The following is a 25,683-nucleotide window of genomic DNA, read 5'->3' on the forward strand; positions in this document are numbered from 1 at the left end:
TCTAACCTCGAGTAACTCCTGCATGTCCTTCATTCTCTGATCAAAACACATTTCTATCACTCAGCCCAGATCCAATAATCACCGCAGCACGATCTACGCCATGGGACTTTGGTTCTTCAAGACGTCACTCCTTGGAGTCGTGCTCACCAGCGCTTTCGCATCCGCTCTCGTCATTCCCAGAAGCCATCATGATTCAGTCCCTGCGTTAGATGTCTACAAAGGCGGTGACCAAAACCACTGCCCTTCAGAGAGCCATGGTACTGGATATTCTTATCCGACAACCATGGCTAGGTCATCTGATATAGGTCTTGAGACTTCGAGTACGCCTTGTGCCACTTCTTCGACTGCGACAGTGACAGTCGCTGGCTCGGGCATCGCGTCACTCGCCTTGCAAACTGGTCATTGTCCTATAAGCGATGGTAGCACGATATATGGTCACGAGAACCATGATAACGTCAACTTCCAATAGCTAACATGATGACAGGCTATCCTACAAACCCTTCGCCGAGCCCGATCGTGTTGAGCAGTACCATGATTCGCCCCACTGAACCGACTGTAGCACCTCCAGAGATCCCGGCTATATCAGGGTATTCTTCTATAACACCTATTACAAGCATCAGTGTATGCCATGTTGGGGGACATGGCCCTGTGGTTTCAAGCACTTTCAGTATGACTGTCGTCTCGTTCATTGCTCTTCTCGATCTTCGTGACAAGCTTCCTTTGTATATGGATGACTGACGTCTTTGCAGACACCCCTATACCATATCCTTCCAACTACGCGACTGTATCCGTAGCGCCCTATCCCACTGCTTCGCTCACTCTCCAAGGAACACAAGTATCGCACAATACGTATGCGACAGGCACGGTACCAACAGCCTACATACCAATCTCGACAGGGTATACTAGATCACCAGCTCATGGAACAGAGTACATGCCGCATAGCAACGCCACGACTTATGCAATGGAAAACAGTATCTACATCTCCAATACATTGGGTTCGTCAATCCGCCCGCCAGGGATAGATATGACCCAACACATCTGACATCGCACAGACTCTGCCGTTTACCCTGCAACTTCTACTCTGGCGGGGAGCTCTACAGTAGAAGTCTATGCTCCCAGCTCGCCTCTTCCGTCGGTACTAGGAACCATGAATATTCAGTACACTTCATCCAACGCTACACAGACACCATGTCCAATTAGCGCTGTACTATCCGGTGTGTGATCTGGTTGCTTTTGTCCAGAATAGCTTGTATGCTAACTTCACTTCAGGTTCTTCAGCTACGCCTGGTACTATGATCACTAGCGCCGTGTCATTACCCACAACCCCGGATGTGGTTGCTACGCCTGCTCAATCGACTGGAGAATATGGCATAGCGCCAAACGGAGTCGCTTACATGAGCGTCTGACATGAAGACGGGGAGCGACGGCAGGAGCTGCAATAGGCGTGAGAGAGGAGCGCTCGCGGTGTTTCATTTATTTCCCATATTGCTATCGAGGTAATGTTATGGTTGATGGGGTTTGTCATGGTCTTAAGGAAGCCTACTCAATACACTCACATTCGCTTTCCCGATTATGTTCCACGAAGACGGTCTGTTTATCTACGTCGTAGGTGAGATGTACGTGTTGTGAATTACAGCAAAGTGACTGCCTCCAACATGACGTCTTGCGTTGCCAGTAGAAGGCGCCTCCTCACATGTAGCATTTGACCGTTGTTACACCACAGGGGCCACCCCCAGCTTGTCGAAACGGTCAAACAATATGACGTGGGGTTCGCGGATCAGACTGGTCCGTGCGGGTTGCCATGGTGCAGGGAAGTGGCGTCGCGTTGCTGGCTAGCGCTATTTACATTTATCGTCTGAGCTCGCACCATCGCACATTACATAGACGTGCTGCACAACTTCCTTAGACTACCAAAGTCCAAACCAGACTCATAGCAGGTGCTACCCCTCAACAACATACATAACCCTCCCCAACCGTCAAGTTGGCGCGCCTCAAAGAATCCCCGGTCCCAATGGATCCCCCTCCTCCTCTCTCGCCCAACAAGGCTCCCTTCTCGCCTGGGATGCCCATCTTTCCCGCCAGCCCCGACCGCGGTGCAGGCTCAAGATCTCCCTTTGGCGACTCCAGAGGATCGTCTCCGGTCCTGTCACCATCTACGCCAAACCTCCGTCCTCACTCGCCGCTACGACACACACACCGCCGGACCGACTCTGATGTCTCCGTTACAGCACTTACCGGCATGTTCGAGAACCTCGAGGTTAAGGACCCAAGAGAAGCATGCAAGCGGTTCAAAGACCTGCTCGACAAGGAGAGAATACGACATGCCGAGAAGTTGAACAAAATTGAAAAAGAACATGCCAAGAAGGAACGAGAACAGGAAATGGCTCTGAGCCGACGCGACATCCGCATCGACGAGCTGAAGAACGAACTCGAACACGCGAGTGGTTCTCTCGGAGAGGCTATCACCAAGGAACGATACGAGAAGGAGCGCGAGGCGAGCAAGGCTGCCATCAAGAAATGGGAGAAGATTTTTAAGGAAAATGAAGAGAAGTGGAGGGGTGATCGAGCCAGAGCGGTAAGTCTATCATACCTTTGCATCTCCATGTCAGCTACTAATGGGTTTCAGGTGGAAGCAGAGCGCCGTAGCCAAGTTTATGAGGGCAAATATCGTCACGCCAAGAAGGACTTCATGGAAGCCAACAACGAGAAGCTACGGACTTCTGCCATGATACCACAGCTCCAGTCTAAGATGCAGGGGCTTCAGCGTAGCTTGCAGCGGGCCGAGTCGGATGTTAAGTTCAAGACCGACGAAGCTGCCAAGTACAAGAACGACGTGTACAATCTGCAACTTGAGATCGAGACTGTCTCCAACCGACTGAACGAAGAAGTGCAGGCACTCAAAGAAAAGCTAGGCTTGGTAGAAGGAGAACGCGATGCTCTTAAGACAAGCTTAAAAGAGGAGGAAGTCTTGCGTATCGCTGCCGAAGGCCAAATTCCACTCCCATCCGCCGATGCAGAAGAGACCGATGAATTCGCGTCACCCGTTCGATCACCACGCAAGCCACGTAACCTCTCGCGTGAAGATGACGACAAGGAAAACGTGTCTCCAAAAAAGAACGCAATTGATCTGCGCTTTGTTCAGCAGGAGCTGGCAGCAGAGAGGCGTGCCCGAGAGCGCGCTGAGGAACAGATCGACTTCATGAAGATGGAATGCCAGTTCCAATGCTGTTCTTGCCGCATTGCTGAGAACAGTGGAAAGCAATACATCCACGACAATTCTCTGGAAGATGAGATGCAGCGCATCAAGGTCTCGCTACCCATCTCCACACCTCCGCCTAGCAACCACGGAGACGAAGTTATGGAAGACGTAGCGATCAAGCAAGAGTCTGTTGAAAACGAGCGACCCATCACACCGCCAGAGGACGTCGCAGTCAAGACAGAGGCTGAGGAACCAGAGACCGTTGTCGCCTTCTCTCCTGACACAGGAACCTTCCGCTCTGTCCCCTCCCCGATGAAGTCGCGCCCATCAGCAGACTTGGCAACACCTGCAGAACCAACGCCTGCGGTGGAGATGATTGATGCACCGATGGAGGTGGCACACATGCGCAACTCAGTCATTCCTACTGAAGTGTCGCTACCACAGTCTCGTCCAGCGTCTAGGGTAGACTTTGTCCTTCCTGCTCGCAGGGAGAGCAAGGCTGTAGACATCAGTATCCATGAAGATGCCGTGGATGACAGTGAAGATGAGGACATGTCACCACCGACGCCAGACCGGGAGCCTACCGGTCCAGCAACACCATACCTCACTCGCACAATCACCACCACCACTACCATCCCTCTTCACTTCTCTCCTGCCACTCCAGCATTCAAGCCAGGTCGGGGGCCTATGACTCCTTCGACCGTCGCACATGCTGCGGCTAATACACAGACACCTGTCTTAGGTGAACTGTCACTCAACAAGCTAGGCATCGACCGCGAAGCCGCCCTCGCAGCCATTCGTGAACGTAGGGGACGTGCTAGAAGCATGGCCGCTGGTCACGGAACGCCAATGAAGCAGATGGTCGAGGGCGCGAAGGATCGTAGAGACATCAGTGCACCCGTGACCCGCGTCCGCAGTGTATCGCGAAAGCTGAGATGAGCATTCCAGAGAGGAAGTTTCAGAGAGTGATTGGTGGCTGCTTTGCTGACGAGAGCGCCGCGAGAGTCGTGATACTATTGATTTTCCCTGTTGCGACTTTACCTTGCGCTTAGCGGCATTGCATGGCGTTGGAGGCTCTTGCTGCATTTTGAATTTTACCTGGCGTCTGGTTTACATGCATGCATGGTTGGCTTTGGACGGGCAGTGACTGCGTTATATACCACAGTTGTGCTTTTTGCTAGTTCTTATGATATTGTAATTCAGTATGGTCATCTTCCGCTCTTAGCATTCAAGCTTTTATAATGTATTGGTTGTGGAATGTATGCAAATGCTGTGGCGGCAAGAACTATTGACTTAGTTGTGGGCATGTGCCTGCATGGCCTGCATGTGACAATAAATCAAAAGAGTGATGTTCCTTGCACAAGAAGCCGTGGAGGAGGAGATGGTCGGCACGCGTGCAACGCCGCCAAGCCCCACTAGCGCACCATTGGCGGACCAAGCGAGCTCGAAATTCGATGCCCACCAGTCCAAGGACTGACTTCAGTATTCATCGACAGCGACTACGAACTTTGACGCCCATCCCTCTCTCTCCCTCCCACACCGACAACCGCAATCATGTCTGACAACGGAGAAATCGAGGTCGAGAACCCCACCGGTATCAACATCCTTCCCAAGGATGTCACCGACGAGCAGGGCAGCGTTAAGCTGTTCAACAAGGCAGGCGCATTGCGATTTCCGCTCACACGCACAAAACTAACAGCTCGCAGTGGTCCTACGAGGAGGTTGAGGTCCGCGACATCTCATTGACGTACGTTTCCCCCACGATATCGCGCCGCATACCTACATAAAGGGACAATGGTGGCATTGGATACTTTGTATTGCGCTGCGAGACCTTCGGCTAACTGAAGCCGCAGCGACTACATCCAGATCCGCTCGCCTGTCTACATCTCACACTCCGCCGGCCGATATGCCGTCAAGCGGTTCAGGAAGGCCCAGTGCCCCATCATTGAGCGTCTCACCAACTCGCTCATGATGAACGGCCGCAACAACGGAAAGAAGCTCATGGCTGTCCGTATCGTTGCTCACGCTTTCGAGATCGTACGTCTATGACCTGCCAGATTTTCGAATCGCGAAAGTGGCATGCAATGCCCCCAAGGAGATGGCTGACAATCGTAGATCCACATCATGACCGACCAGAACCCCATCCAGGTCGCCGTCGATGCCATCGTCAACTGCGGTCCCCGTGAAGACTCCACCCGTATCGGTTCCGCCGGTACCGTCCGTCGCCAGGCCGTCGATGTTTCTCCCCTCCGCCGTGTCAACCAGGGTATCTCCCTCCTCACCATCGGTGCCCGTGAGGCCTCTTTCCGCAACGTCAAGAGCATTGCCGAGTGCCTTGCTGAGGAGCTGATCAACGCTGCCAAGGGAAGCAGCAACTCGTACGCCATCAAGAAGAAGGATGAGCTCGAGCGTGTCGCCAAGTCCAACCGATAAAGGCGTGCGTTCTTTGTATGGGTGTGCATGGTGTCTCTGGGAGGAGTTCTTTCGAATGGCTGTTCTGGTCGTATTTTGATCGGACGGGATGAGGGATCTTATGCATGGCATGGCTTTCCTAGGCGAATAAGACCTCTTTCATGGTTGCATGACAAAAATGGACAATACGATACCACGTTCAGATGAGCCGTTGTTGCGTGCGAGGTGATGTTGATGGTCACAGACTGGCTGGAAGAGACCAGATTCGCTGTTTGAAGGCATCTCGACAGCAGTGAAGATTCACTCCATTGGCACCGCCATGGCGCTCGCCGTGCATGCCATGTTGATAGACTCGAGTGTATTATTCAGAATCATCTATGGGTATCTTATGTCTACACTTACTACCTGTATATCGTGCTCAACGTTGGGTACATGTCTAAGCGGCCGCCCTGCCCAAGACCGTCCTCTCTACTATCCCTCCAAACTCTTCGAAGCTGACTTTACCGCCACTTCTCTCTCCAAGTTGCTCAGCCTCCGCATAAGCTCTCTCCATGACATCGCCATCGATCCTGACAAGCCAATCTTGCCCCGTAATCATAACATGCCCCCCTTCCTTCTGCAGTTGCTGCATAAGCCCGCTTGCTTTGACCAATCTTTCAACCCAGAGCCTGTCCTTGCCCTCATTCCACGCCGCATCCACGAGATCAACGGCGCCCTTCTGCCTCATCTTGTCCCTCACAAATGCAATTACCCGTTCCCTTCTCGCAGCCTCCAGCTCGGCCTCCCTCTTCTCCTCTGCTTTTCGTTCCTCCCGTTCTTGTCTCGCTCTTTCCCGAATTTCTTCTTCTACGGCTGCTCGGCGAGCCTTTTCTGCTGCAGAAGCTGCCTCGCGTTCCTCGCGGCCTTCGGCTTCTTGGAGGCGCCGCATTTCAGCTTCGGAGCGGAGCCACTCATTGTAGGCGCGCTGTTGGTCTTTTCGAGCAAGCGATTTGGCTTTCTTGGTGCCAACTACTCGTTGGGTTGGGGGTGGGCGGTTCGCGTTCTGTTGTGGTGGGGGGTTTGCGGGGCCGGGAGCGAAGGCATCGTCGGGTAGTTGGACTTCTCGTTCTTCGTGATTGTGTCGTTGGGCATGGTGAAGTTCAGGAAGGTCTTCAACGTGGGCCTGGTGAGGCGGTGGTGTGGGTGCTCGAGGTGGTCGCGCGGCTTCTGTGCCGTCGTCTTGCAGGACCAGACGCTCGTCTAGGGGGAGTTGTTCGCCCTGTTCTTGTTCTTGTGCATCTTCTTGATTTCTACCCGCTGGCTCAACTGCGCGATTCGCATCTTCATTGTCTTCCCTTTGACCTGACCCTGCCCCTGCTGCTTGCCGTTGCGCATTGTACCATTCGCCTATTTGTGGGGCAAAATATAATGTGCCGCATAGGACTGCTGTATGTAAGAGATCTTGCGACAGAGGTGTGCCAGATCGCGTGAATGGTAGGAGGAGGTTGAGAACTGTGAAAGGAAGAGATATTATGGCTCCCATGTTGGCGGACGTTTGTGCTTGTTTAGACGAGGTTTGTGAGTCGAGCAAGTGTTTGGTCAAGAGATTGGAGTGGGGTTTTTCGCGCGCGGTGGCCGTTCGGCAGTAGTTGACAGCCGCTAACGGTCCATGTAAAGGCGGAGTGACTTCTGAAATCTTTGGACTGGCCGCGGGTTGTGCAATGATAATGGTGGTTGTGGCGTCGAAGATGTGATTCGTGCGAAAGACCATGTTGAGTCCAAATTGATGATGCAACTGCCAAAGCCCGCCATAGGGCTGAGAGCTAGTGCTGCGTTGGTGCTAGCTTACATCTTCGGCGATCAGGCATCTCTCCGCCTGAAGTGTCGCTTGGAATGTCTTCATGACTATTTCGCATATCCTGCTTATTCTCTCTTCCATAATTTTCATACAACCTTTCTGATCTTGCAGCAGAGAATGTCAACAAAGCAATGACCAAGCATAGCTGCTAAGCGTCGGCATCTCCATAGGGAGTATCTTGCGAAATGCGCATTATTTAACCTACGCACGTAAGGTGTGGGTCAACTATCAACCCATACGGGGCTTCTAGGTCAGCATGAAACGACGCCTGGAGAAGTCCGCGCAATGAAAACCTGATTCTCTACGCCTGTCGTCTCCTCACGGTTTCTATATGGTCGATCTGATCTCATCACCGACCAGACCTGGGGCCTGGATCCGTGAAACCCCGCATGGGTGTGAAAGATAGGAGTTCAAATAGTGTAACAACCACATTGTATAGATTTGCACGTGAAAGAAGGACATGGGGTCCGGCTAAATCCAATCTTCTTAGAGATTTGCTCCCAGTCGCGAAGAAAATGGGGTGTCTATTTGTCCTGTTCTATGCAGTAGCGAAGAAGTGTGAGCGATCGTTATTTCCTGACCAAGTATCGAGTTCCCTTAGCCTTTCAAGCCACCAGCAACGTTGTCTTGAGGAATGTATTGCGACTGTGATTTCACCGCGTTCATGATACGTACGGAAAGGTTGAGCCGGGGCCGCCCCGCATATAAGGCTATCCGCACTGTCAGCTGCGTTCGAGGAAGCTAAAACGTATAATCTCCTCTATATCTCTAGCCAAGCTACTCAATAAGGTTAATCAACTCTTTGTAGCTAGGTCTCCCAGTCTGGAAAAGTTTCAAGCTGCACCTGCCTATTTATTGCTCTCTCTTTGCACTTGCTTTATTTGCCTCGTTGCCACCTCTCTGACCCTACGATCGAGCTAAGCTTCAGTACTCTCTACGACCCTCCCCAACCTCCCTCAAGGCACCGTAAGACACCTAATCTTCTGTGTTACCACGCACGCACGCGCAGTACGGTAGGGAAATTGAACATCAGCATGGTCGTCGCCACAACAGATGTCTGGCCTAACACGGCAGGCTTCGACACGAACTACGAAGAGAACGAACCCGTTTCACTCATTGTCAAGGGCACCATCCCCAAATATGCTGCGGGTGTACTTTACCGAACAGGGCCGCTCGGCTACAAGGCAAAGACAGACGACGGAAAGGTCTGGGCGGCAAAGCATTGGTTCGATGGGTTCTCGTGTGTTCATCGCTTCCAAATAGACGCCACTCCCCTTGCGGACAGTCCACCGAAGGTTACATACCGCTCTCGACGCACAGTAGATGAATACCTTGAGATGGTCCGTAAGAACGGCAGACTCGACAGTACCACGTTCGGCCCAAAGCATTCAGATCTATGCGAAAGCTTCTTTAGCAAAGTTATGAGCATGTTCGTATCAATACCAAGCGAACATAACGTCGGTGTTACCTTGTCAATCAATATGCCAGGAGGTGACAAACTGCCTGGAGCTACGAGACCTACAACAAACAATCACACCAACGGCATCGACACTTTACATGTTAAAACGGATTCTCACGAGGTCAAGCAGATCGACCCTGAAACTTTGGAACCACGGGGCTACGCTCGCCAGAAATCTCTCCATCCAGAACTGAAAGGGCCCTTCTCCGCTGCTCATGCCAAGTCTGACCCCAAGACTGGTGACATGTTCAACTTCAACCTGGAATTTGGTTATAAGAGCACCTACCGCATCTTTCGTGTTTCAGCATCGTCTGGCGAGACAGACATCCTCGCCACCTTCCATGGAACGCCTGCATACATCCACTCATTGTTTCTAACAGAGAATTACGTCGTTCTCTGTGTCTGGAACAGCCATATCACATGGGGTGGCATTTCGCTCATGTACCACAAAAACGTCATTGATGCCATGGCACCCTTCGACCCAAATACCAAAGCTACGTGGTACGTCGTCGATCGGCGACAGGGCAAAGGACTCATAGCAACGTACGAAAGCAAAGCATTCTTCTGCTTCCACAGTATCAACGCTTGGGAAGAACCGTCAGCTTCTGATCCCACCAAAACAGACATCATCACCGAGCTCAGCATGTTCGAGAACCTTGATGTTGTCAAGCGCTTCTACTACGATAATCTCATCTCTTCCATCGACACGGGCGAGTACGAAGGTGAGAAGCGTATGACAGCTTTACCGATGCAGGCACAATTTCGTCTTCCCAGCATTGACGCTGGTGTCCCTACTCCCATGCCCGCTGAGCTCTTGTTCCAGGCTGAGAAGTTCAAGTCGATGGAGTTGCCCACGTTGAACCCTGCATATCTAACACGACGCCACCGCTACACATACGGTTGCGCTGACCGTCTCAAATCTTCCTTTTTCGACGGCCTCGTCAAGTTCGACAACAAGACTCAAGAAGTCAAATATTGGGAAGAAGAGGGTCACACGCCTGGTGAAGCCATCTTCATTGCCGACCCGGAAGGCATGGAGGAAGATGACGGCGTGTTGCTGAGTGTGGTTTTGGATGGGTATGCGGAAAAAAGCTACTTACTCGTACTGAGGGCGAAGGATTTGACGGAGATGGGAAGAGCAGAGATGGCGGGTCCGATGAGCTTCGGATTTCATGGGACGTTCAAGGAGTCGGATAGGATGTACAGAGGTGACGTATGAGCGGTGGAACTACGCAGCGCAAGCATTATGTCGTGCAATCTTACCTCTCGCTAGTTACTCTTTCACAAGGACAATTTTCCGTTGTTATGGCATTTGTTCATTCAAACTTTGCTCAGTGCAGAAAGATGCGCATCACATTCAATCCACTTCAATATCGCGAACCAGAGTCCTTTGCATTTTTCTTGTCGATCGAGCGTGTTAACTTCTCGCCACGTTCCTTTGTAGAGGTGTTGGTGCAAACCTATTATTTCGTTGCGCCTACAAGTTATGGTTTGGTTGGTCTAGAAGAAAGACTTCTATAAGCAGTAGATATGCCGGTGAGTTGAAATCCAAAATCCAGCTGTCGTCTGTAGGTCGTCGTTCTAGTAAAGCTCTATGGCTTTTCTCAGAGGTCGATCCTGCGCTGAGACTACAGGAGGCACCGAATATGGAAAGTGATATCGAAGACTACTTGTGAATTACTCGAGTCTTATTGGATGTCCCGAGCTCCGGTAGATATGTGTCAAAGGCTAGGGGCTTATTTGTATGAACACTGTATCTTGGAAGGTCTGGCAGAGGTGAAATGGCAGCCTAGAGAATGTCCACAGCCGTGACTTACATTTTTCACACACGTTACGAAGTTCGTTTATTAACATTGCCAACCCTTTCTTCTCAACGTACACCTGTAGCCTGCGACCCTACAGCTCGACCAATCTTCGATCATACTCGACATGCCCGACGATACTGCAACCGGCCTGAGTCTGAGCATGTTTTTTTATGAAAGTGTAGATGACCTCCAGGAAGATTATTACGTCGTGCACGGTAAAGAATGCGACATTTGCGGTTGCGACGAGGAGGCCGATCCGTCGAATATTGTCAACCAATCGTCCTCTATTTCTTCTAGGGCCATAGTCCAGACCAAGACATGTCTATCGCCTCATGTCTTCCACAAACTCTGCCTATATGTTTGGCTGCACACAAAGCTTCACAAAGATGAAGACGCAACCTGCCCCATGTGTCGTACTAAGTTTATCTTGAGTGCACAATCCAAAGAGTTGTATACATACCTAGAGTTATTACAATCTCTCGTTGAAAGATATAACACCGTGATCGAGGAGTCGTTACTCCAAATGGATCGAATCGCGGATAAGATCAAGCAAGCAAAGCAGGAAGAAGACGACTCGACTGACGACATAAGGAAACTCGAACTGTCGAATATACGAAGGGCCCTTACCACCGCGCAGCGTACAGCTACAACTACCAACGATCTGGCACAGCAAGACCTAGCACAATTTTCAGGTGCTATGAGACGGATAGCGGCAATCATCGCAATGAGCGATTAGGGTATGCACATCTGGTACTCATGCCTAACGACGAGGCTAAGAGCGGTCCAGAAAGATAGTCTCCCACAGTTGTATTATGAGTTTATCGTCAGATGACTGAATCTGTTTAAGCGGTCGCGAATGATCATTGCGGCAGGTGTGCCTGTGGGTAAAGGTCGTTAAGGCGGATCTATCTATCGACTTTTTTTTCTTAAAAAAAAAACTCAAACCTGTGTAGAGTAGAGAAGACGAATGCTTGATCCCCAATTGGCCATGTCTTGACGAGCTTGCGATTGTCTGGTGTCCTTGGCAATACTTCTAAGACTGGTGCATTCCGAAGTACCCCGATTCCAGCTTCCCCGATCATCTCCGAAAATCCGAGTTGTGACCGAATTGCCACAGACTCAGTAATTCGTTCCGACTAAATCGAGAAAGTCAAATTTTCGACCAATCACCATGACCAGAGTCTGGAATATGTATGAATTCAGTGGGTCATCTTTATCAAGAATTGTTGTCTTTTCGAGTGAGGCTCTTCGGCGATGGCTCGGCGGTACAATTGTTGGGACCGATGGGTTTCGACTTTGCGACAACAGGAGTATATAGTAGGCCGTTACCAGCAGCCTGAAGCAAGTCGCTCATCGATCAAGCAAACATTAGCAACTATCAATATTCCTATCATACTTACATTCTTCCAATACATCGAATCGTCGAATCTTAGCCTCACCTAAACTTTCAACATGGTCGCACAAACCTCTAAGCCATCGAGTCGCAGCTCTTCTGTGACAGCGCCAGTCGAGAGTTCGTCGTTGAGCCAACACCATGCGATTGCGACTCCCTCGTCCTTGCGAGCGGCGCTCAAAAAGCCCTTCCAGGGTTGGTCAAAGGAGCTCCTTCGCGCAAGAGACGACGACGATGATGACTACAACTTCTCGAGTGGTATGCGCCGTGGCGCCCAGTACCATCAGGAACACTCCTAAGATGGTTGTTTATGAAACGGTTCGCGCCTGATGGAGAAAAGACTGATACTCCTACGAAAGTCTTCCTGACGATTTTGGACCCGATATCCATGCGCATACACCGAGTAGTTACGGCAACTTTAGCTTTGGAAACAACGGCGAACGGCGTGAGAACGACGGCGGATAGAGGTGTTGGTGTATTAGGCTGACAGGCTTGTTCTACCTGGATGGCATGGCAGGGAGGCACAGGGATGGCGTTTGTGTTGCGTTATATTGTTTGTTCGAGCGCGATACCCCTTATTGTGTTGTAATTTGAACGTTGCTTTGTCGAACGTGGTCTCTGTGCTTGTCGTGCCGAAAACTTGTATGCTCACGAAGGTGGAAATTCTCATTATGTCAGCGGCGCTTGGTGCATGCGCTTTCTTCCAGTCTTCAATGCTCACCCACATCTGCAAGACGCTTCTCTCAGCACGCCCTCGGAAGTTGCGACCTACTCAAACGCCCCAAGTCCATAGGACTGGCAGTTAGGATCCTGCTTACCGTCTCGCTAACATGGCTACCAATGGCGCAGAGAGCGCCTTCCGAAACACGCATGGACCACAAGATCCAAGCCACAAACTTTGTTGCTTGTCAATTTTTGCGCGCGGAGTTTTGACAGGCCATTTACCACCGATACATCAAGACAGCAGACATAAGAAATAAGAAATGGGCAAACCAAGCCTTACTCCATAAGTCTGTGTTGCAGAATGATTATGGGAACTTGAAACCATCATACCGTGGCTCTGTACGTGCTTTTGGCTTCCCTAGGTATCAACGTCACTCCACAGTATGCCTCGCTCCACCCAAGCAGATGCGGAGAATTTACAAGCAATTTCTTTCAGGCAACAGTCGCGTAAATAGACTGCAACTAGACCACATCAGATACCGGTGTGCCTGGAAAGGCGGCTCGTATAGTTTTCAGGGGGCCAGCACGGGTTAGGCCTCCCGCATCATGCGCTGTCAGTTAGGCGATCAGCCATCAAATCTCCCCAATAAGTAGACTGGATATCCCACAGCCAAAGAGTCTTCATTGCATTGTCAAGCATCACTCGTTACTGTCTTTCGTTCTTTACAACAGTTCCAACACTTGGACTTGATACTCATCCTTCTACATCGCAATGTCTAAGCTTTTGTCTCTGGCGCTTTTTGCTTCGTCTGCTGCGGCTACAACAACCACTTCCATGTGGTTGCCGGGTCTGTCGGATGGCGATGTCTCATACGAAGGTGCCGTTATCAATGTCAACGATGACCGCACTACCTTGTCTTTGGATGTCCCAGGTGCCACTATGGAGGATGTAATGGTAATTAGTAACGACTTGAAGCTATCGACGACATTCACTGATTCGTTGCAATTAGGCCGATGTTCCAGCGACAATCACTGTTGGAGGCAATACCTACTACGGTTTCGAGGCAGCGGCTTCAACCTACGGCGTAACTGTGACAATCTCCGGCGAATGCTCACGCAAGAACACCGATGAGGCATCAGCATCTTGCACCATGACTACCAAGGGCCTCGATGAGGCGATGAGCTCTGTGTGCGCCGACGCCGATTACTCCGACCTCTGCCCCGATGGTGCGGACGCTGCCCTTCAAACCTCTATGGTATTGCCCGATGGATACTTCGCCATGATCCCCCTCACTATCACAGAAGGCGACGATTCGCTTCCGAGTGCGACTGCAGCAGCGTCAGTGTCCGCTGATAGCGCTTCTGCAACAGCATCTCGCTCTGCCATGACCTCTGTAGCTTCTAAATCCGCCACTGCCACCACTTCCGACTCAGAGTCTGCTGCCAGCTCCGGAGCTTCTCCAACTTCCAGCTCTGCCGAGCAAGCCACCGGTGCTGCTCAGATGATCCAAGTCCCGGCATTGGCCGGTCTTGGTGCCGCTGTTGCTGCTTTCTTCCTGTAAAGATTTCGGAGCGAATTCTTTAGTGCTTTCCGTGCATCTCGAACAAGTTTTGATTCAGCGAATACCCTATACATACTTGCGCATCGTCGCCTAGTACGCACTACTATAATACCATCTTATTACATTATTGCTCATTGAATTCGTGTTCGAAGATATTCGTCAAGGGCATAACCTTTGATCACCTTTCCAAGCATACCATTCTTCCTCCCTTCTTACCAAAACAACATCTTCCTCTGTCATCTGTCATGACTCGTCCGCAGTACACATGTCCTTCACAATCTTCCCTTTTACACCACCACCTTGTCACATCTCCGCCTTTCTCAAGAAAGTAGCAGCGTTCTCCACACAGCAGTCCCTTTTGAACATGCGCACACCTCATTTCAGCTGGAAACCATGCACTCATGATGGTGATGGTCTTGGTGGCCAGAGCACCGATGTCTTTGAATTCAAAAAGGTCGAGGTGGGGGTTGTTATCCGATACGGGCAGCTTGTGTGCGCCAGCATTGCTTGAGTGGGTAGATGGCTTATTCTTGAATATGCTGGGCAGCCAGCGTGACGGTGGTCTGGGTGGTACCACGACTGTCAGGGTATAGCGTGTGTTGTTTGGTTCTGAACTGGAGTCAACATGCGAGCCTCTCACCGACCCTGAGCTCTTACCTGTCTCGCCTAAAGGATCAAAGTAAGGTACCGACATATTCAATTTCGCACCGTGGCCTTGACTCAGCCGATTTCAATATATGCAAGCAACCGATTAACGCCTGAGGCTTTGCGCGAAATGAAGTGGCGCAGTCCTGGGGGCGTCAGTACGAGAAGTGATAAAGAAGAAGTGGCTTAGATCGAGTGTGTGTTTGATGAACAAAGACTTTGTGAAGTCAGAGTTCGCGCGTGACGCGCGGTGTGAAAAGGGTTATTGGAGACAAACGAAACCGTTGTGTAAGACGATCGTCAATGTTTGGTCGGTGATAATGACGATACACTGACACTAGGTACATAGGTACCGCGAACATCCCGGCTTGCCTATGCACAGCACAATGATACCAAGTTGCAGAATCATTCGCAACTATTCGTCCTCCTGGCTCCGTCTATCTTCGCCTGCTCTCTGAGATGCTCGTCGTAACCCTCAATACACCTCATTCTCTCCGTTGGCCCCAAATAAACCATCCCACCATCTTTGCACCATCCTTCCCAAATTCTAGGTCGTCCTCTTTTCTCCCTCCTCACTAATTCGCCTCTAATTTCCACCTCCTCATACTCCATGATACTACCAGCAGCCCATTCCATCACATAATGTTCCTCTAGGTATTTTGCGGTGCATTCGTTTCCGGACGTGAGGCAGCTACAGCGGATCTGCTCCGGAATTACGTCGCAGTCAACATCGAATGTGATTGTTTCTTCGATACCGAGTAGATCAGCGTGTGAGAAGCTGGAGTTGGAGCGGTACTGTTCTGATGTTGCGGGTGCAACGAGTGCGGTAATGCGGAAGGTGGGTGGTGGTGGCTTTTGCCAAGAGAAGAAGGCGAATATCTTGCTGAAAATGCTTGACATGGTCTATTTCGTGTTTCTTACGGATGAGGCTTGGACAGGGCTTGGATGTAACTTAAATGTAGTTGTAGAGTAGACACATTCTTTTTTTGGTGAGAAATTCTTGAACAATACTCTTGGGATGTGATGAATGAGAAGTGCTAATGCTGCGTCTCTTTTTAGAAATGAAACCCATATATTATCTCCCTGATATCGAAAACCATGGTTCCAGTCTTTCCCATGGTGGTGAGCCACTTACATTTTGTCTAATGCCAATTTGGTTTAACAAAAAGATATTTGCCAGTCAAAAAAATCACGACTGCGATGGTACACCCTCCTAACAAGAATTCAGGCCTATCAGAGAGTCCTCTTATCGCATGTACCGCAATAAGTATACGCCGTCTGGGCAAATCATAGTGTACTGTCAGTACGTTACCAAGGTGCTCGCTCATACTAATGGAATAGTCTCGCTCGCCCGTTCCATCTACAGCGGATTTCAATATAAGTAATGTGACTCACTTGTACCACAGTAACAGCCTATTTGTGGAAATATGACTGAAATGAGTTTTACAAGCTTGATGACTGCGTTCTGACCAACTTAACATGCTATACCGCCGTTTACACTCGTGCAAGTAAACTCTGGTCGATCATTCTAGGTTCCCGAAAATTAGCTTGAATGAACCTTGTAGTCGCAATATTATAGACTACCAAGCTTAGATGTAGAAGAAACATCTACAAGGTTCTTCGCTCAAGCAACGCCCACCACATGAATCTCTGTCCGCCCTTCATGTTGCAGCTAGATAATGGTCCACGAATAAACTCGAGCTAATTCTGCAAGGGTTTTCCTAACCGATAGCATCGGCTTTCGCAGAAGAAGATAAGATCCAGAATTATCTGCTGGTAGCGAGCATGTGACTTATATGACCGTGAGCGTTGTGCATGCTGTGCAGACTCGCTTCGTGGTGAAAACAAAGCTTGCAAGCTTGAAGTCTCAGCATCGACGCCTTTTTGTGAATTCTGAAGAGGATTGCTAGCATAACGAACTATGTTCTAGGACGCAAAATGCTGCTTAGTGAGCGTCCCGTCGACCAGGCTGAATGAAAGGTGTGCGCCCTGAGCCGGAGCTTGTGACGATCTCCCTTTTATGATTTTAGCAGGAACGCAGTGCGGAATGAACATCTTGTGATTGTGCCGAGTTGTTTTAGCTTAGGTGCATAGCAGTGATGAGGATGTCGCGAGGTTTGCTGGACGGTTCTTCTAGATGCCTCATTCGTCACTAGTCCCGTTGCAGCTAGCAGCTAGCCCTGGTCTGTAGCACCATGATCTGCAGTCGCCGCCGCAGATGACATGCAAGCCGGTATTGGTTTCTTCAAAGCAGATACCCCGCCTTGATAGCGAGAGCTTCCCTATCGCTTCCAAATCTCTTTCTCCCTTGGAAATTGTTCTAGATTTCGCGGATATGAACGGGAAGAATGCCGGAGAAGTAACCAGGAGAGTTGACGTGGGACACGATGACACGAATCCGAATGAGCCGACGCGCCGCCGTGAGAGAAGGCTGCTTGTAAGAATCGATCTCTTTGTTCTGCCTACTGTTATCTTGCTGTACCTCATGTGTTTCATCGACCGCACGAATATTGGTAACTTCCTCTTGCGTATATCGAGTCTACCAATCGACTAATGGAAACAGGTAACGCCCGTCTCGCTGGGCTAGAAAAGGATCTTGGGCTTGAAGGCTATGATTACAACATACTGTTGTCGGTGTTTTATGTGTCTTATGTTGTCTTTGAGATACCAGCGGCACTTTGCTGCAAACTGATCGGTATGCTTTACGTCAACACTCCTTAGCTCGCGTTTAATTCGAAAACAGGTCCTGGTTGGTTCTTGCCACTCACTTCGCTCGGTTTTGGTGCCATGTCCTTAGCGACAGCCTTTGTACAGACCCGCGCCCAAGCATGTGCTGTTCGATTCTTATTGGGTATATTCGAAACTGGCGTAATGCCTGGATGTGCTTATTACCTCTCACGATGGTACAAAAGATCAGAGCTGACGTTTCGTCTTGGGTTATGGATAACCATGGCACCTCTCTCTGGAGCCTTCGGTGGCTTGATCGCTTCGGCGATCCTAAAATTGGACTCTGTCGGTTCGCTTCATGGTTGGCAGATGTAAGCAAGCCGCTTCAATGCTGCAGACAGCCGGGTAACAAGCAACAGGATATTTGCAATTGAAGGCATCGTCACCATGGTTGTTGCTTTGGTGGCTTTCGTCACACTGACTGACGGTCCACAGACTGCACGCTGGATGACGGAGGAAGAAGTGCGGATGGTGATTGACAGGATCAAGTCTGAGCGTCTCGATCAGGATGAGCTGCTTGACAAAATCGACGCCTCAAAGCTCAAACGCGGCTTCTCCAATCCTGTCACACTTGCGGTATCGTTCATCTTTCTGCTCGACAGTATCACTGTCTTAGCTATTTCATTTTTCTTGCCGACCATCATTCGGACCATCTACCCAGGCCGGTCTGTTATCCAGCAACAGCTCTTGACAGTGCCACCATACATTGTCGGGGTGATTTGCACTATCCTGATCACAGCCGTGAGCTGGCGGATGAACTCTCGTCAGACTTTGATTGCGCTTGCGGGATTATTCGTGGCTGTTGGATACGCAATCTTCCTTGCGACTATGAATGCGAGTGTGCGTTACGCGGCTGTTTTCCTTTGCGCATCAACTTGTTTCTCGTTAGGCGCAATGACGAACGCTCAAGTGAGCGCAAACGTGCTATCCGACTCCGCACGAAGCATTGCAATTGGTACAAACGTCTTTTTCGGATACGTTGGTGCTCTGATCGCGACTTGGACGTATCTGCCTGGCGATTCTCCCCGTTATGCAATCGGCAACGGCATTAACTTAGGTTGTGCAGTGACTTGGTAAGCAACATTCTTCTGCAAATTGCATACGAGACATATACTTACACCGTACACGAAACTTTAGGACTATTCTTGCGATCTGTACCAAATTATGGATGGCACATGACAATGAGAAGAGGGACAAAAAGGAAGCAGAAGCGCAGCTGGAGCTCACATTGCCCTCAGAAAGCGATGTGACTAATCTCGAGTGGAAGCATCCAGGCTGGCGATGGAAGCCGTGATCACCCTAGGCCTCATTGACAGTGTGGAAGGTGTTCAGCGTTCGATATCTGAGCCTTCTGTCGTGAGAGGTAATCATCGAAAAGCCAGAAAGTCAAGAGTTCATGCAACCAAGTCGATCACCAGTCCAGATAGACAGCTTCCGTCCTGATAGCACAACTTCGTTGCAAAATGAAAGCTACTCAGATTCCCTGGTTATCAGTTAGCGTCTTCAGTTGATCCCCGGGTCAATTCAACGGAGAGCAGTGAAGTCGCAAACTTACTGTTGTTTCACCACGTATTCAACACTTACATGTCATTGTTCCTTCACAATCGCTCGCTGATTGCAAACAGATTCACGCACCTGATGCGTCGTTGCCAACGTTTCTATCAGCTACAAGCCCTTAGCATGGAGTCGCTCGACTCAGTCTCTACCGACTTACACAAGCTCATGAAGTAGGCATGGACAATTTCCTCAATACACAACTGCATCCCACAGACACTTGCAGCATTTGCACCGACCACTTTAGCGCGACCCATCATCCTGTGGCACTTGCCTGCAAGCATATATTCGGCCATGAATGCATCAAGAAATGGCTCAAGCGTGGTAGGGGAAACACGAACGCCTGTCCAACTTGCCGTTATGTAGTGGTCCCCAAGCTGAAACGACGCAAATCCTTCGACGTGGCCTCTAGCTGGCAAGCATTATGCGACCAACCGCCCGAACGCCTGAATGCGCTCATGCTGAAGATATGGTCTGGCTTGCAAGTACTCTGGCAGCGGGAACCCACCGGCGCCTTCACAGTAACCTCCGTCCTCGACCAAGCCATCATCCCCGCCCTCATCAACACCGCACTCGGTACCAACGCGCCAGATGACAGGAGACAAGATTCTGTCCTAGATTGCTACAATCTCGTCGCTGCATCCTGGGACTCATTGGGCCGCCCCAATATAGCGACTGGTCTTGCCATTCCGCTGGTTCGACTTGCGCGTTTGATAGCCAGCGCAGGTACTGTACTACCGAAATGGCTGACTACAAACCCACGTGCAAACAGACTGATTTGGCGCGCGAATGCCTGCTTACCCATTGGCGAAGAAGACATATCGTGGCGCTACATCATCGAAGCCTCTCGGCAAACCGAGTCGTCTTACTTTCCGTTGCTGCACCTCTATACCGTGCTCATTAGCCAGAGTATTGCACATTATCCGGCTCCAGTGCCGTACCCAACCAGACACCATGAGATCATGAACCTAGTAGTTGAGCGTTGTTGTACAAAAATTGGCGGCGGTGGAGCTGCGTGGAAGGGCAGGCCGGACGATGAGCTCAAAGATGTTTTGGTTGGAGTATACGGCGAACTGCGATGGTATCAACTAGAAAAAGGCAAGATTAGCCTTCGAGGTCGCGACGGGGAGGATGCAGTCGTGAAGGGCATATGGGCTCTCGCTGGCTGGGGCAGCGGACGAGGTAACCCGCGTTGATGACATCGCGTGATGTGGGGCCAAGCAGAGCCATTTGGTGGCTTTAACTCTACATGCTGTAACGAGTTAGTGATAAGTCAATTGAGCCAATTCAGACATACTTGCACACTCTGTACAAGTGTACTCACGTCTTCAATGTCGAAATTGCCGGCACGTCATGACTTCTGAGTGATGACGACAGGGTCCCCACGGAGCGTGCTCACACGGGTTCGGTGGGGTCGCGGACGCGTCAATTTCGCGACACGCAGCACAGTTCTCCATTCCCCGCCTCTTCCCCCTCATTGGGCAAACCTCGTCACAGAGGAACCCACAAATTACTGCGGTACATCATGACCACTGTCTGCCTAAAGAATAACAGGCTTGATGGTGGTTCTGTCCAGCCACGATACTACCGAAACTACCGCTCCTTGCTTCCAGGGCCAATTTACTCTGTTATTCAAAGCTTCGCATATTAGGTCGCTTCGAGCGTGCCACTGACAAGCATGCAGTTAAATGGAAACCTTGAAAAAGGAGCAATATCCGGCATAATACTACCATTATCTCGGGGTCATCGGCAATCGCATTAACTGTAGGTCTGATATCATGAAAGGTCCATTTAACGCCAATGTGTTTCCGTCTCTGGAACGCAGCGTTTCCTGAACGCGCCTCCTGGAGAGAGTTTTGCTTGCAAACCTGCCAAAATGCACAATCGATCCTACCTTCTGCTGCTAGCCGTCGTCATATTTTTCGCTGGGACTACATCATCAACCGAATGTACGCGGGAAGGACTACTCTCGGCTGCAAACTCGTATTTAGCAGCTCAGGTAGCGGGTAAACCTAGCACTCTCAGCCTCACATCCACCGACTTCACATACCTCCAAAACAACAGGGCTTCCGCTATTGCGACCGGTCTTCTTTCGAGGCCCTTTGTCATCAATTTCAACCGCTCCACCGCCGACACTGCAGCATGCGCCAGCTACACAATGTGGATCAGCACATCTGGAAGCCAACCGCACGTCGTTGGTACACAGATTCGCCATGCAGATAACGACACATCAACAATCAGCTCCATCGACACTGTGGCCGCCACAACAGGCGACCTGTTTTTTGATGCTGCGAAGACCTTATCCTACATCCGCGCCGAAACCTGGTCCACCCTTCCCGCATCATCGCAGCCTTCTCGTGCCCTTCTCAGATCTATCGGTGATGCATATCTCGACATGTGGACAAATGCCACTGCTGCCGACACTATTCCTTGGGGTCCGCAGTGTGAAAGGGTGGAAGGAAGCATGTATACGAATCCTTGCGGGGGTAGTCTACCACACGGAGGAAGTCAGAAAGTGAATGGAATGAGACGGTACGTCATTGATGAGACTATCGGAAGCGTGCAGGTCAGTTGCCAGTTTGACAGCTTAGGGTCTTGGCCAGACAGCCACGAGATCAGGGTTGAAGAGGGAAGGGTTAGGTACGTGCAAACTGTGACAGTGCTGAGGGGTGTTGGTGCTTTAGGTGGGCCTTGATCATTCACACGTGCTCTGTGGCAGTCGTTTCAAAGGGTTCATTGGTTATACTTCTTGGCTTCAATTCGATTACTTGATGTCGGAGCTCTTCACGACTGTGCCAAATACATCTGCCAGCTCTGCCAACGCTACTCTGGTGACCTCATCACCCTTAACGCCGGGAATATCGCGGTCGCCAATAGCATCCTCGACAAGAATGACTTCGTATCCCTTCTGGAAGGCCTCACGGGCAGTGGTAGACACACAGACATGTGCCATATAGCCAGTCAGTACGAGCTTCTTGACACCCATCTTCTGAAGCGTCTCGTGGAGGGAAGTTTGCTCGAATGATCCGGGGAAGTTCTTCCGTATCTTCTCTTCTCCGTCCTGATACGCACGTCAGAATTTGAACGCTTTTAGTTCTTCTTGTGCAGACATGAGTAGAAATGTCCTGCTGGCTCACCTACCTGTGCCTTGACCTCCTTGAATTCTTCTGCCAGGTCGGTGCCAGGTGTGAAAACAGGTGCACCTTCCGGTGTTTGGTGTAGGATGTGGACGATCTTGCCGTTGGCCTTGCGGTACTTGTCGAGAAGGTCGGCAATAACCTTTCCGCTTGCCGTAGCATTCGTTACGGTAAGAGCACCTGATGCCTAGTGAGTGGGATTAGCGATGCTGCAGGTCGACAAGAAGCGAGGGTGAGCAAGAAAGGCATCGAACGGCCTGCAACGCATTATAGCATCCTTTCCCGAACAAATCTGTCTATGCAATGGTGGAATCGAAATTTCAGAATACTTGGGATGAAAGATCAAATTTTAGAAAGCTATGAGATAGAACTTACATATTCGTTTTGAGCGTCAATGACAAGAAGAGCAGAGTCGCTAGTCGAGGCCGTGGAAGCGGGCATGCCGAGAAGATCACGAAAAGATGGTGGCGCCATTGTAATTGCGAGGTATGGTGGTTATGCGTGGGTTAAGTATGAGTGGGTTGTAGCAGTAATGCTGTAGTACTCGATTCAATGGGAGCAGAAAGGAGGCTTAAGTAACCACAGTAGCGAAGATCATCAATTGTACGGTAATAGCGTAGGTATGGTAAGCAATGATTAATGTCGACTTGATTCTAGACGTTTTCCATGCTGTTCGGGATACGACTCTCTTTTGGGATGAGGCGTGTAATTATACCCCGCCTGTAGTGGGTACCTGCATGACGCTGTTAGAACCTCGGCCCAATAGTATCAAGCCGCTCGTGGCGTGGGGAACCACATCTCCAGGAATTGGTGCCTTCAGGCTTCGCTCTTACCACCCCCAGTTTCCGTCTGTCCGCATTCTTGGTCCGTGGAAAACACTTCGCCGTTGAAGGGTGTGCTTACGACGCACGATCACTTCGCTGCCGGCAAAGGAAGTTTTGCTACTGTTACAAAAATACTCATATGCACTCACCCAAAAGGACTGGCGACTGAAAGAAACGAGTGACGCTGATTCCAGTGGATAATCCATGAATAGTCCAGTTATTCCCTGTTTTGATCGTTTGTCTGTGAGGGCCAAACATGATGCTTCTGGTCTATACCTACCTAGCATAGTCCCACAAGACAACATCTTGTCAAGGGACTATAAAGGACGATAAAAGCGTACATCCTCAGCAAAAGATTTTGCAGTGACTGAAAATGCGTATGTTTAGATATAGCTTTAGATAGTTAGTCGGAGAGAAAGAGGAAAGCGCTGATTGACAAAGCTGTGAAGCAAAGAGCTGGCACAAGGTTTTCTACCCTTCCTATGTTGATTACGATCTAGGTAGATAGATAGCAGTCGAAACGCTCTGTATGATGAGCTAAACGAGACATGAAATTCTGACAGCTGGTTTTTCTTGATGCGCAATTATTTGCCCTGCATCGAGTTAGGATAAGGGCTTCGAACTCGGGTGTCTACAATGATCAAGAGAACGTCTAGAAACCTACAAAGTTTCAGTGATGCGAGTTCTTGAAACTTTATTTGCTGCAATGACGCTGTGGTAATCATTTCTCTTGTGAAACGATTTGCCATCAACAATACATTGGAGTCGCAAAGGTCAGCAACATACGATGAGAAGTAATCTGCACTGCTACGCACAATTGGCAATATCAAGGACTATAGCGGTTGGGGGAGTAGCTCGATTGCATCATTAAAATGTATATGTGTCTACTACCAGAAATGAAAATTATAAGACGTCTTCCAGTAACAAGGAAGGGTTTGAAGAAGGAAAAGTAAGATCTGTGGATCAGGAATTAATGATCGAGCGATTTGATCTGCCAGTTTGAGGCTGCAGAATACGAAAGGCTGCTCGTTGCATTTGCGCGAACATGAGTGAGACACCTGTGAGTCGAACTTTTTGTTCCAGTCAGCTACTGTCAAGGTCTGGTACTGGTTGGGAGGTATAATACATTAAATATATGTTCGCCCACCTGGCGCGGCTTCCTTGATCTCTTTGAGGTGCTTCGCGTGCTCCTCGATGACTTTCGGAGAAGTCTTAGTAACCTCGCCTTGACGAAGGGCGTACGAGTACCAAGTCTTGAAACATTCTTTCTGAGATGCTGTTGGGTAGCGTACACCCTTCGCACGGTGTGCCTGTAGGACCATCGTTTCGAGAGAGCGTGTAGCAGTAGGCATAGTTGTGATGCGACAGGAAATATAGCGATGCGAATGGCGAAACAAATATAGCAGGTACAAATGTAGTGGATATAAGCTTAGTCTGGGATAGCGGAGGATGTCGGGTTTCGGGTACCAATTTGGTAGGCGGATCCGCAGTGAAGTTTGCTGTCACGTGAGTAATGTAGATCGGGACCGGTTTGCAGAAGCGTATACGGAAAGGGGCGAAAGCGAAGGCGAGAAGAGGAATGAATTCGATGAATTAAGCTGAGTGTGAGCTTCCATGGCTTGATGTTAACTTTTTCCGGCTCTCCATCATATCTCCGCACTGTTTCCAACGGCGTACGTGCGCAGCCGGACATCAATGCCAAAGTCGTTGAATGTGGCCCAAAGACCTTCCAGGCGATTCCTCCGAGCTTGGAGTAGCTTTAGATCTCCTCAATACTCGGAAGCTCAAGACATGAGCTACCAGTCGAGCGTAAATGATGACGCAGACATCGTGATCATTCACTTGACGAACGATAGTGGTAGAAGCCGGAGTATCATCGGCCGGTCATATCGGAACCCCAGAGCCACACCTAGTGATTACGTGGCTGGTAAACATGTAAGCACATCACTCGATGCCTTGTTCGAACTTATGCGTAGATCTTCCATGTCGTTTGGAGTCGTTGGTGTCGCACGGAAAAGCGGGGTAGGAGCGTTAGCGGGCCAGTAGCGAGACCACACTACCAAGGTAGGTATGGTCCGTTGCGGGCATTGGCGTGAACGTCGAATGTCCTGAAGGATTCAGACGGGACTGTACGTCGTTTGTGACGTACGACCAAACAAGGCCCAAAACCAAAGGTGTGTGTAGTTTCTCTAATCTTCCTCTAGGTAGTCGGGCTTTGAATTTGCCATTCTACATGGCCCAGTGTACTTCACCAGTAAGAAGATGTTTCCATCGCTGCAGTAAGTCATCCTGGGTCCTCTTGTAGGCCTTCTAGCTATTCAACCTCGATTTTCATGCAGCAATTCCAGATGTCTGAAAAGTACCCTCGAGACATAAGCTAGTTTTGTCTCATCAATTTGCTCAAAAGGCACGCGATATGCGCCTGGAAAATTGCCTTCTTTGACCAGATTGTGAAGCTGAGCCTAT

General features: G+C 50.0%; 13 protein-coding genes across 13 annotated transcripts; 9 read left to right on the forward strand and 4 right to left on the reverse strand.

Moving 5' to 3' along the window:
- Window positions 1-100: 100 nt before the first annotated feature.
- Window positions 101-4,138, forward strand: GT037_006234 (uncharacterized protein; the record flags this gene model as incomplete). The annotated part of the gene is made up of 6 exons (XM_038931281.1): window positions 101-320; window positions 750-995; window positions 1,053-1,214; window positions 1,270-1,400; window positions 1,982-2,575; window positions 2,627-4,138. 6 exons carry the CDS (start codon window positions 101-103, stop codon window positions 4,136-4,138), a joined length of 2,865 nt encoding a protein of 954 aa, XP_038785778.1.
- A 615-nt stretch (window positions 4,139-4,753) lies between these two features.
- GT037_006235 (ribosomal protein s7) lies at window positions 4,754-5,632 on the forward strand (the record flags this gene model as incomplete). Its single annotated transcript, XM_038931282.1, has 4 exons — window positions 4,754-4,837; window positions 4,906-4,946; window positions 5,053-5,236; window positions 5,315-5,632. The coding sequence occupies 4 exons, from the start codon at window positions 4,754-4,756 to the stop codon at window positions 5,630-5,632; spliced, it is 627 nt and encodes a 208-aa protein (XP_038785779.1).
- Window positions 5,633-6,047: 415 nt separating this feature from the next.
- On the reverse strand, window positions 6,048-7,361 carry GT037_006236 (uncharacterized protein; the record flags this gene model as incomplete). The annotated part of the gene is made up of 1 exon (XM_038931283.1): window positions 6,048-7,361. One exon carries the CDS (start codon window positions 7,359-7,361, stop codon window positions 6,048-6,050), a length of 1,314 nt encoding a protein of 437 aa, XP_038785780.1.
- Window positions 7,362-8,482: 1,121 nt separating this feature from the next.
- On the forward strand, window positions 8,483-10,126 carry GT037_006237 (carotene 9-dioxygenase; the record flags this gene model as incomplete). The annotated part of the gene is made up of 1 exon (XM_038931284.1): window positions 8,483-10,126. One exon carries the CDS (start codon window positions 8,483-8,485, stop codon window positions 10,124-10,126), a length of 1,644 nt encoding a protein of 547 aa, XP_038785781.1.
- A 710-nt stretch (window positions 10,127-10,836) lies between these two features.
- GT037_006238 (uncharacterized protein) lies at window positions 10,837-11,448 on the forward strand (the record flags this gene model as incomplete). Its single annotated transcript, XM_038931285.1, has 1 exon — window positions 10,837-11,448. The coding sequence occupies one exon, from the start codon at window positions 10,837-10,839 to the stop codon at window positions 11,446-11,448; it is 612 nt and encodes a 203-aa protein (XP_038785782.1).
- A 716-nt stretch (window positions 11,449-12,164) lies between these two features.
- GT037_006239 (uncharacterized protein) lies at window positions 12,165-12,570 on the forward strand (the record flags this gene model as incomplete). The annotated part of the gene is made up of 2 exons (XM_038931286.1): window positions 12,165-12,382; window positions 12,465-12,570. 2 exons carry the CDS (start codon window positions 12,165-12,167, stop codon window positions 12,568-12,570), a joined length of 324 nt encoding a protein of 107 aa, XP_038785783.1.
- Window positions 12,571-13,540: 970 nt separating this feature from the next.
- On the forward strand, window positions 13,541-14,841 carry GT037_006240 (uncharacterized protein; the record flags this gene model as incomplete). Its single annotated transcript, XM_038931287.1, has 3 exons — window positions 13,541-13,723; window positions 13,779-14,326; window positions 14,715-14,841. 3 exons carry the CDS (start codon window positions 13,541-13,543, stop codon window positions 14,839-14,841), a joined length of 858 nt encoding a protein of 285 aa, XP_038785784.1.
- Window positions 14,842-15,380: 539 nt separating this feature from the next.
- GT037_006241 (uncharacterized protein) lies at window positions 15,381-15,875 on the reverse strand (the record flags this gene model as incomplete). Its single annotated transcript, XM_038931288.1, has 1 exon — window positions 15,381-15,875. One exon carries the CDS (start codon window positions 15,873-15,875, stop codon window positions 15,381-15,383), a length of 495 nt encoding a protein of 164 aa, XP_038785785.1.
- A 1,435-nt stretch (window positions 15,876-17,310) lies between these two features.
- Window positions 17,311-18,996, forward strand: GT037_006242 (mfs general substrate transporter; the record flags this gene model as incomplete). The annotated part of the gene is made up of 5 exons (XM_038931289.1): window positions 17,311-17,488; window positions 17,539-17,670; window positions 17,719-18,013; window positions 18,062-18,775; window positions 18,840-18,996. 5 exons carry the CDS (start codon window positions 17,311-17,313, stop codon window positions 18,994-18,996), a joined length of 1,476 nt encoding a protein of 491 aa, XP_038785786.1.
- A 386-nt stretch (window positions 18,997-19,382) lies between these two features.
- Window positions 19,383-20,452, forward strand: GT037_006243 (uncharacterized protein; the record flags this gene model as incomplete). The annotated part of the gene is made up of 2 exons (XM_038931290.1): window positions 19,383-19,429; window positions 19,483-20,452. The coding sequence occupies 2 exons, from the start codon at window positions 19,383-19,385 to the stop codon at window positions 20,450-20,452; spliced, it is 1,017 nt and encodes a 338-aa protein (XP_038785787.1).
- A 680-nt stretch (window positions 20,453-21,132) lies between these two features.
- Window positions 21,133-21,951, forward strand: GT037_006244 (uncharacterized protein; the record flags this gene model as incomplete). Its single annotated transcript, XM_038931291.1, has 1 exon — window positions 21,133-21,951. The coding sequence occupies one exon, from the start codon at window positions 21,133-21,135 to the stop codon at window positions 21,949-21,951; it is 819 nt and encodes a 272-aa protein (XP_038785788.1).
- Window positions 21,952-22,020: 69 nt separating this feature from the next.
- Window positions 22,021-22,867, reverse strand: GT037_006245 (uncharacterized protein; the record flags this gene model as incomplete). The annotated part of the gene is made up of 3 exons (XM_038931292.1): window positions 22,021-22,317; window positions 22,398-22,580; window positions 22,769-22,867. 3 exons carry the CDS (start codon window positions 22,865-22,867, stop codon window positions 22,021-22,023), a joined length of 579 nt encoding a protein of 192 aa, XP_038785789.1.
- A 1,237-nt stretch (window positions 22,868-24,104) lies between these two features.
- GT037_006246 (uncharacterized protein) lies at window positions 24,105-24,569 on the reverse strand (the record flags this gene model as incomplete). The annotated part of the gene is made up of 2 exons (XM_038931293.1): window positions 24,105-24,304; window positions 24,365-24,569. 2 exons carry the CDS (start codon window positions 24,567-24,569, stop codon window positions 24,105-24,107), a joined length of 405 nt encoding a protein of 134 aa, XP_038785790.1.
- Between the last annotated feature and the right edge of the window lie 1,114 nt (window positions 24,570-25,683).

Source organism: Alternaria burnsii (genome assembly GCF_013036055.1).
Source record: "Alternaria burnsii strain CBS107.38 chromosome Unknown 752, whole genome shotgun sequence".
Lineage (NCBI taxonomy): Eukaryota > Fungi > Ascomycota > Dothideomycetes > Pleosporales > Pleosporaceae > Alternaria > Alternaria burnsii.